We start from the raw sequence: 10,922 nt of genomic DNA, 5'->3' as shown, positions 1-10,922 counted from the left end.
ATCCTCCTTTAATCTTTTTTTTTAATTTTTATAAACATTGATTATTCATTTATGTTTGCATTTAACATAATCCTTTCATTTTCCCTAACTCTTCTTCATGAACTGCTCATCATTCAATCTATTTTTCTCCATCTTCATCACTTGATTTGTTTTTCATTTCATAAATTGTTAGTTTTCAACAAATATATTTTCAAGTTTATTTCGAGAAGACTAATTCAGGTATGCGTTCATTTTTATTTTTGTTGTGATTTTAGATTTTTTTTACTTTTCTTTTCTATAATTGTCCTAAGTTTTCTTAATGAAACAGAGTGTTTGTTCTTGACAACATATTTAGAGTTTTCATGGCAACAATGGTTCGATTAATGATCTGATGATGRAATCTTGAAAGTAYTACCAACCATGATGTAGCCTCAACAAACTTCAACATGTTTTTGTAATGGTTATCTTTTTTCAAGTATACTTTGAGAAAACTAATGTGTGTATGCATTTCTTTTGACTTTTGTTGAGATTTTAACGTTTTTTTTTGTTATAATTTTTTATGTAGCATCAATAAACTTCAACATGTCCTTTTTTAATGGTTACATTTTCTTTTAAAGATTTATTTCGAGACGATTAATCCGAGTATGCAATTCTTTTTAATTTTGTTGGGATTTTAGAGGTTTTTTAACTAATGTCTAAGGTGGTTTCTTCTAAAGCCTCCTCATTTTTCTTTTTTTCATTCATTCTCTCAATATCCACTACTATATTTTTTTTGTCAATTTATGTTTTTTTTTTCTTAAATGTATGCATTCAACTCCAAACAATCCATCTCATTCTATATTAATTCTAATGACATAACTCCAAACCATTCATTTTTTCCAATCAATCATTTATTTTTATATATATAAACAACTATTTATTCATCTTCATCTCTCACACCCTCTCAAATTTTATCTCAATCCTATACATCTCTAAACTTATTTTATTTCACTTTGGTTTTTCTTCTTTTTTACTATTAATAATATTCATAGGTTTTTTTATTTTTTCACTTCTCCCGTAATTTTATGTATGTTTGTATCGTTATTTAGATTGCATTATTGTTTTTATGCATTATGTCATGAARATTTGAAGAAGTCTTSAAGTTCAATATTTGATTTTTTGGTTGCAATATAAGATAATAATTTTATATTGATTTGTTTCATGATTTTGATTGCATTATAATTTTATTTATGTTTGTATCGTGATTTTTGTTTACAATATAACTCTTATGTATTAGGTGAAGATTTAAAATATTCAAATTCACTATGTAATTTTTACTTATGTTGAACGTTTTTTGATTCGCAGGTTTTCGAGTTTTTTAACGTTTATATATCAAGTTTTGAAAATTTGAAGTTTTCAAGTTTGGATTGTRGGAATTTATGATTATGATCTAAGGTAAGGATTTTATACAAGTATGTTTTGTAATTTAGAGTGTATTAGAATGTTATATATGTTTGTATCAAGATTTTGATTGGATTATATTTTTAAGTATGTTCTTATCGTAAGTTTAGTCGTATTATAATTTTATGTATGTTCATGTTGTGATATTGATTGCATTATAGTTTTATCTATTGGGTTATAAAGATTTGAAGTCTTTAAGTTTGATATGTAAATTTTTACATATCATATGGTTGGTCCATTCATTATTGTGTTTTTTAAGTCAAAGTGTGTGTTGAGGATGAAAAATGGTACATGTACATCATCCTTTGAATGAGACATATCTTTATGTGGGGTATTTTTTATTCTTGAGTTTGTGTCAGATTTCTTAATATTCCCATCATTATTATTATTCATTTTATTTAGTTTTACAACTTTATTAATAAACAAATCTCTCTCTCAATATACATATATATATACATACATACATACGTGTGTGTATATATTAAAATTTCACTAACTATATTTTATTTAACTTTTTCGAATTATTTGAATACGATTGTTGATGTATCTATTAACAATTAATATATATTTACATAGACAATCATCAGATCATTAATCAAAGTACTCATATTACCACGCAACGCGCGGTTCCCATACTAGTAGAAGTAAAATTTAATGCTGGTGTCTAACGTTTTTAATTTTCAACGGATATCCTCTCTAAGTTTTAAAAACTTGAATCTGGTCTCCTATTTTATCAATTTTCTACGATTTGATTTTGTTTAACGGTCGTTGAGTTTAGTTAAATAAAAGTATTTTAGTCATTTTCATTATTTTATTAATTATTACACATTTTCCATGATTGTGTTAAAAATTACGATTTATGTATAAACTTGGGGCCTATTTATTCGATTAATAATGGGATATAGAATTATTTGAAAAAAACAAATAAAGTAAAAAAAAGGAAGCCTGAATATAGTAGGGTTTATTCGCGCGATAAACCTCACAAAAATTCTTTTCGTTGTCGTCACCTTCTGTGTTCGCTGCCTCCGTTTCTCTAGGGTTTCGCCTGAGCAAATCAGGTCAAACCTCCGGATCTCAAGAGGTAAGCTCCAATTCCTTTCTTCGTATAATTTCTCACCACTTTCTTCATGTCAATTTCCCTTTTTTCATATCAAGTTTCTTAATGTCTTTGTGATTGAGCTCCTCCTAACTTTTATTTTTTTGTTTTAATTGGAATTACAGGTACATGGATGAGCAATTACAGAGTAAGTTATTGTTTCTTCATGCTGATCGTTACTGATTTTGTTAGGGTGTCTAGTGGATTGCAAATTGGTTTGAGAAATTGATTACGAAAAGGTGTTATCATTGGCATTGTTTACGAAACTGGTGAAGAAGGGATTTGAAGCGATTGTCTTTATAATCGTACATGATTAATACAGCTTGTGTTGTTGCAAATGGAATTTTGCATGTGAATTTGAAGGATTTTAATTGTTCATACTATTCGAGTATGGGTTGTGCTCAATGAGTGTTATGTCTTATGTTTGATCACATTGTAGCGTGGAAATGAAGTTATGTTGTCTTAAAGTATTTTCAAACTTATATCATGTGCAAAAGCGGTAAGAGAATAAGAGATAAACTATTGTAAATATATCAAGTGAAGGTAATGGTGAACAGACCCACAATATGAATTTGCAATTCGTTAAAATGCATTGAAGCCTTAGGGACATGGAATATTTAAATGTTTTAAATACCTGATAATAGGAATGGAGTTGGTTGATGCTTCCATTGTAACAAAAGATTCCCCTTTTATGTGGCTTATATTGGATGGACCAACGGAACCAATGCTTTGGAATCTGATTGGCTTCTTTTATTAAGACATAGTATATCCTTTGTATGGCAGCCTATCATGCACATGGATATCTTGGTAAGTCAATATTGATTTTTTTAGTCATACATATTGATTTAGAAATTGGCAAGAAGGGTTATAAATGAAAGACAAAGAAGAGAGCTATACATTGGGGGGGGGGATCAACAGACATGAGAGTGCAACAACATCATTAAAATTTATAGTATAATTGTAAAAAGGTGGATTCCTGTAAACCCAGTGATATGACTGGTTGTGTTAAAAAAAAGTAAAAGTATGTTAAGAATCGTATGTTCTCCTCTAAGCAAGATATACATTGAGAAGGATTATCGTATGGCTGTTGGTGAATCATTATTTGAATCTTGAGGTAATAAGAGCTGCAGAAGCAATTTTGTTATAGGAAAAAAGGAGTATTGAAGCAAAGATATTTAAGAATACTAAGCAAAGATTGAAGAGTGGATGGTGGAAGTGCATTTATTGGTTGTGCTTGCAGCAAGAGGCAAATGGTTCTAAGTTCTTGTACTTCGTGGCTTTTTCTTCCTTACTAGTGCATTTATTTGTAAACCTCTGTTTTCCTTCTCTCAGCATGTGCTCTAGTAAACAGTTTTCTTTTGAATCATAACCATATATTTTACAAGTTTAAGACTTGTTAAAATGGATGGTGGTGCCCCTGTTGTATTGGGACATGCAGTTTGGTAAAAAGTTTATAATGGTGGAGCCATTTACCCATATCAAGGATTCATTATGTACAGTTGGTATATATATAATTTTTAATATTGGTAGGATTTTCTATTTAGAAACAAAGTAAAGAATGTCTTTCGGAGCTACCAGGGGATGAAAGATCGTCATCTTGCATTCAGTTACCATCAGCTTTGGATCTGAAAATGGAACTGCATGTGTTTTGATGATTGATTTGGAATTGAGTTGTGGAAGTAGAATTGTGATTTGCATTGATGAAGTGGAGTTCTGAACCACAAAATGCATGAGGTGCATGGAGGAAAGGATTCAGTTTACAATACTCATCATTGTGTGCCCCTCTTTGTGACAATTAGACAATGAACTCCGTTCTTGAAGGGATTTCTGGGACAAGTGCTTTCTGACTTTGGAGGATCAATGCAAATAAATACTTTGGGAGGATTACTTGCTGTAAAAGTGGAGTTATTAGTCACAGAAGAAGTCTACTAGCACCAGATATGCACTCCTATCTTTGGTTTTCTTTCAGTTTTAGTATTCTATAAGCTTGGTATGGAAAGGATAAGAAATAGGTGGAGTCATTACGTCTCATGAGAATTAGCATCAACTTCTTCCTTGACCAGCACTAGAAGCGCATCTGCAAGTACAATGACAAGGAGCCTTAACTTAGTAATCCCATCCCAGATTCCTTTCATCTTTTCGAACTGAGTTTAAGATTCTTCTTGTTTCAACAGATGCAAATTCTTTTTTATTTGAAAATTTTAGTGGCCATCCATGGTAGAAAATGATCTGCCATTTTCTGCCATGCTGCAGCTCTCTTAAAGAGAACACATTAATTGTTTTTAGTTTTGTATGTGATTGTGTTAAGTAGCCTCAAGTCAAGCTCATCATTTGTTCTTTCTCAGTGAACAGTTCAACAAAACCACCATTAATGATAGGATGAGCCCTAGATAGAGCTTAGGAGAGATGAAACAGTGACAAGGATGGTCATTTAGTTGAAGATCTAGTGGGTGGAGGGGTGATTCCGTGGAAGAGTCATAGGTGTTGGGAGTTGAATCAATGTATTTGCAGAATTTACCATTGGAAGAGAAATGCAGATGAACTATTTAAGAAAGAAATTTAAAATTTAATGAAAACAAGAATTATAGAATGAAGATTGGAAATACACAAGATCCAATATGATCATATTTTTGTAGCCATTTCATTATGTTTTTCTACAAATATAGGAACACCCTATGACTCTTGGGACAGTGGAAAGGTTTGCATACATCTTAATTCTAGCTTCTACAGTGTGAAATCAGAATGACTTGTTTTTGTGTCAACTTCTGGTCAAAAGTTAGAATTTTGGTGCACTTTCTCAAAAGTAAAATTTCTATCTAGACACCTTTTTTTTTTTGGGGGGGGGGGGGGAGGTATTTGATTGTGAGGGGAGCGTTCGGTAGGAGGGTAGAGGGTGGGTTGGGAGAGGGGTGAAGGTCTTTAGATAGGCTTTGTGCTATTTAGCTAGGGAGGCTCTTTGCGATCTTTTTCTATTTCTGTCTCCAATTTTGTTATTCTTTGAAATAATGTGGCTTTTAATGATCCTTTCCGAGTCTTTTCCTAATTCTTTTTCGAGCAAGTCGGGGGAGGGGTCTCAAAAACAGCTTCTCTGCCTATTGGGTCAGTGGAAAGGTTTGTGCACATCTTACACCCCACCCCCAACTACCGGGTGAGTTATATCGGGGATTCTTTGGTTTGGTTTATGGAGGAAATGGTTTGGCAGGACAGTAACAAATTGATGGGGCTCACAAAATAGAGAATAGGAGGAAATGATGAAAAGGAATTGAATCGAAACTTGTGGGTGGTTTCATTTTCATTTATGTTTCCAAGTGCATTGCCTGTTAGGATATTTTGTCTTGCAGAGCTTGATTGAAAGAATGTTAGATTTCTTTGGTTTCTTGTTTCTATTATGGATTCTTGCAGTATTCGTAGGTTCACATTTTGTGTTCTTTAACCTGTGTTAGAACTGATTAACTTTTTGGCTTCAATTAGTAAAACATTGAAATGTTGCAGGTGTGTCAAATTGTTATGTATTTAAAAGTCGGTTGCAAGAGTATGCTCAAAAAGCAGGACTCACAACACCTATTTATCGTACAATCAAGGAAGGCCCTTCGCACCAGCCATTATTTAGGTCAACTGTGGTCGTAAATGATGAAAGTTACCATTCTCTGACTGGATTTTTGAATCGCAAGGCGGCTGAACAATCTGCTGCTGAAATTGCTCTCATTGAAATTGCCAAATCTGGGGCCACAGACAAAAGCGTTTCTCATCCCGTGGTAACTATTACTTTGTCAATACAGTGAAAACTTTCCAAACTCATAATCTAATTATGTTGGTCATTCCCTATTTTCAATACTAGGAAGCAGCTGTACTTCTATCATATGTTGAATTCTGGTGGGAATACATGATTGGGGTACAATGGAAGGGTAATTTTGACCTCTTTTAAAATATAGAGCGATAAAAGTTCAGAAATTTATAACTAGTAATTGAGGCTGAAATTCCAAAAAAAAGCTTGTCTTATGCCTAAGGAGACAGGATATACACCGAATTCTTTTTCCTTTATCTGAGAGTAATATAGTATTAATAATTTTTAGGCCTACTAAATAGAAGTAGAGACAATATCAGCCACAAGACTTAAGTTTAAGTATGCATTTAGTTTTGTTAAATGTAGGAATGGTGAGATTGTTTCTTCTTTTATTGGTTGGCTTTCAAACTTGTATAAACATATTTACATTTACGCGCATGTAAACGTGCCCTTGTATCATTAATGTTTTAGAACCATTGAATCCTAATATCGACATTCTTTTGGCAACATAGCCATTAAGGATACTTCTATGTGACTGGGAGGTTAGTTTCCAGTGGTGAGCAACAGGGTTATCCTCTTGCAAAGCACAAAAGAAAGGCTACCTCTAAAAAACCTTCCATTCCCACTCGTTGCTAAGCCAAACGTAGTTCACCAGCAATCAATTATGACTAGTATTTATTATGGTTTAATTGCAGTTATCAAATATTTAATGTAAAGCACACTATGCATATCAATGTTGAACAAAGTAATTCCTTTAATGGAATCTTGTAAAATGTATCAATTTGATTCTGTTTTAAATCTTCTCTAGTCTCTCTCTGGCTGTGCACGCCTCTTGTATATGAATGAAATGGTACTTCTTGGCATTTTAGCATTAGAAGGTTCTAATTTTATTTTGTCTAATTGTGTACGCATACATATTGCTTTATGTAAGACTTGAGATCCAAATATGAGACCAGATGGTGAAAACTTTTGTAGGTGCCCACCCATTAATGCTGGGTTTAGGAGTGGACCTAGTTAAGAGCATACGGTGGCATGTGCCACCACCACTTCGTGGTTCCATCTTAATCGGAAAAAAAAATACTTTTCTGAAGGGTGTCACCATATTGTTTGTTCGGTGCCCTTGTATTTTTTGAAACTACAATATTGGCACAAGTTCTTGATGGCAGAGATGGTTAGCATGCTGCCCTTTTGTCCAAAGGGTGCAGGTTGGAGTCCTGCATTTATTTATTTTAGCTTAAATATTGTGTTATTTTCTGTGTGTATGTAAAAAAAATGCAAAAGACAAGGCCATTGCAAGATTCGAACATGGTTCTTTTGGCAAGGGCAAGAAACCAACCAGCAGATCTGTAACAATTTTATGAAAGATTTTGATAGATTTCTTACTTATAGTCAAATGGTGCACCGCTTGAAAACTTTTCTAGGTCCACCCGTGGCTGGATTCCCCTGGTGGTTCAACGGAAGGTGGTGAGTTTGTTAGAAAAATTGTCTATAGATGTGAAAATCTGAAGAAATTACCTTATATTTTTTTTTGTGCTTACACATGCTACTATACTAGATTGGTGGGATAGATTGATTTTTGAATGCTTGGAGGTCAGAATCACATAAAGTTTCACATGTTCTATTTCTTTTGTTAGCAAGTAAATGCCAAACATACCCATGTTTTCTTACCTTTCGTAGGGCAGCCATTTGCTCACAGGTCCATATGTAGGAAAAAGAATCGTGAATCTTTACGTAGTAAATTAGAGGCTCTAGCTTACCCTGTTGATTGTTGTGATTTGATTCTCCTTCCCTTTTGCCATCTGAATAACTAGAGGCCGTTATAATTTGTGGATAAAGGAACTTTTTGTTGGTCTATTTGTTTACATCATGTTCGTTTACAATCTTTTGACTCGGATAAAATAGGTGGCCCGTTGGAATATTTGAGTGCAGAAAGGTCTCTATGGAGACAAAAGGGTCATTTGCCCAGCGGTATCTCGGGTTACCGGTAGAGCTGGGCAGCTGGCCTCCCAGTAGGTCAAGGTTCAAATTGTGCGAGTATTTGCCATATATAAGTATTATACATTTTAAAGGTCTCTATGGAGAAAAGTTTGAGAAAACTCAAAATGAAATAAGAAACTATATATATATATATATATATATATATATATATAGTTGGACCAAAAACTTTTAGCAACTGAAATGGAGATTTGTTTGTTCTCTGTGCTATTGAGAAATTACTTTAGGCCACTTTTTGTTAGATTTTTTTATTTGAGCACTTTACCATATGTTCTCTGTGTTTCAAACGGCTTGTCATGGCTCAATGCTCGTCTTTCATACCATGTTAAGCCCGTGACACGTCGTGACCTGATGCATGGAACGGCTGATCTTTTATGTTTTTAGGTTTTAGTTTTATAACTTGATTTAAATTGTTTAATATCATCGATTCATTAAGTATAGTAGAAAACAAGTGTGTGTGTGTGTGTATATATGATATACAGATTTGCTGCCATAAGTCACATTTGGAAAACGCCATGGCTCGTAAGTCACGCAGAATGGTGGTCATTTTTTCTAATAGGGCTATTATACTTTCTTCAGCTGATTTTGTTTTTCTCGTGGATTTTTGTAGCATGAAACGGGATTATGCAAAAATCTACTTCAAGAATACGCACAAAAGATGAACTACGCTATTCCATCCTATATCTGCACAAAGGACGAGAAAAAGGGCAGAGAATCCCCGTTTTCTTGCACAGTCGACATAGGAGGAATCAAATACATAGGTGCATCAGCCAAGACAAAGAAGGAAGCCGAGCTTAAAGCCGCAAAAACCGCACTTTTAGCTATACAGATGAGCGCACCTGAACCTAATGGAAAACCTGACACACCCGATACAGAATCCATATATACGGTGGTCCCCACCAAACGGAAGGCACCTGAGCGGCCCGTGGTGGAAACCGAGGAAAAAGTGAAAACGAATAAAAGGAAAAAAAGCCGGTTTCACAAACGACGGAAGAAGAAAGTTGAAGCATCGGGTGACGTTGAGGTCAAAACGAATGATCCTTCTGCTGCGGAAGTCAATGATTTGAAGTCAAACGGAGGAAGCGTTTTGGTAGGGTGTGGTAATCCGGGTTCAGTCTTAGAGTAGGAATCATTGTGGGGAGATAAAATTGGGAGATTTGGAGTTAGATTTAGATGTGATTTTATTATTATATGAATGGAATTGGTTGGGATGTAGGAAGGAACGTCTTGGTGCCTTTTGAGCTTGAAGGCTCTTAAGAGTTTGTTATTGTAACTATTATTACTACTTTGATGGTGACTGGTTGGTATGCAATGGAATCTCGGTTTATTTTGTAGAATTGGTGGGGTGGGGTGATTAAGGTTCAAGAATAGGGGAAATTATAACCGTTTCTAATTCGTTTCTTAGCCATTTAATTTAATTTTCCTGATTCATCTAAATGTCACTACCTTCGCAATCCATTTATAGGCCTAACTAAAAGACAAAAAAGAATTACAATTTCTACCTAGGTCTGCAAGTGGGATAGGTAGAAATTGTAAATTTTTTGTCACCGAGAGAAATGGTGGCTTAGAAGACCAATCTATGTAAGAGAAATAGATGACTATTTCGGTCAATTTCTCCAAGAACAAGGGTGTTAATAGTGAATAAAAATCAGTTATCCCAAAATTTACTGTTTGTTTCATATTCTATCAATCAGGTGAAGACACATTTTATTTATTACTTTATTTTATTTATGATTATTTTCTATTTGATGATATGTATTCGTTTGATTGGTAAAATTGAAAGGATGAATTTTGGGATAAATGGATTTTCTATAAGGTCTTTTCTGTACCAACTACCAAGTATCGTGTCGATTATGATTTCTTCTTTTTCTTTCATATTTTCTCTATTTTTTAGAAGAACTTAGCATAACTGTTAGAGCAAACTTTTCTTAAATCTCTGAAATTTCTAAAATAACATAGTTGTCGGAGATGCTCTTAAATTTTTTGTCATACCCCCTCTTATAGAAGGTATGTGAGTGAGGGAGGGAGGGAGGGAGGGGTTAAGAACTATTATATATGAGTGAGGGGTATGAATAGCAACCCCTAAAATTCCAAATTCCTATAGTTTTGATTAAGTTGCCAAATTAAGTTAATAAGGGCATCGATATAATTTGACAAAATTTAGTTAACAAGCAGTGATTAAACTTACCGCGATAATTATAGTGATTGAAACAACGTATATCTAGAGAAAAGAAAGAAGCGATAGTGAATAACCAAACAAATGCTGAAGGATAGAAGAGGAAACACTACTTTGCACCGGTGGATAATGAAGTATTGCAATTTTATCCGAGAGAAATACGATCAAGATTAAGATGGCTCAACAAATGTTTGATACATGCTCGATAGAAATGTGATACTGCTGAAAATATTCGAGGAGATTGAGTTCCTATTAATGGAGACTGTAATTAATGTTGTGAGGTGGAGTACGAGCTTCTGAGCAGCATACCGCAATAGATGTATACACCTCAATTAATGTAACAACCTTATTTACCATCATTTATTTTTTAGAGTTAAGTCTTTGCGAGTCATTTTTTTCGTTTATGTTTTAACAGATAAAATATGTATAATTATTTTTTTAAAATTAGCAGA

General features: G+C 33.7%; 1 protein-coding gene across 1 annotated transcript; it reads left to right on the top strand.

Annotated features, from left to right (window-relative positions):
* Positions 1–2,381: 2,381 nt before the first annotated feature.
* LOC112502127 (double-stranded RNA-binding protein 1-like) lies at positions 2,382–9,631 on the top strand. The gene is made up of 4 exons (XM_025105956.1): positions 2,382–2,500; positions 2,641–2,663; positions 6,008–6,270; positions 8,905–9,631. The coding sequence occupies exons 2-4, from the start codon at positions 2,645–2,647 to the stop codon at positions 9,418–9,420; spliced, it is 798 nt and encodes a 265-aa protein (XP_024961724.1). The 5' UTR covers positions 2,382–2,500; positions 2,641–2,644; the 3' UTR covers positions 9,421–9,631.
* Positions 9,632–10,922: the final 1,291 nt, after the last annotated feature.

Source organism: Cynara cardunculus, unplaced genomic scaffold (assembly GCF_001531365.2).
Source record: "Cynara cardunculus var. scolymus isolate 2C unplaced genomic scaffold, CcrdV1 Un_Scaffold_929, whole genome shotgun sequence".
NCBI lineage: Eukaryota > Viridiplantae > Streptophyta > Magnoliopsida > Asterales > Asteraceae > Cynara > Cynara cardunculus.
This window is presented reverse-complemented; position numbering and strand designations above follow the sequence as displayed.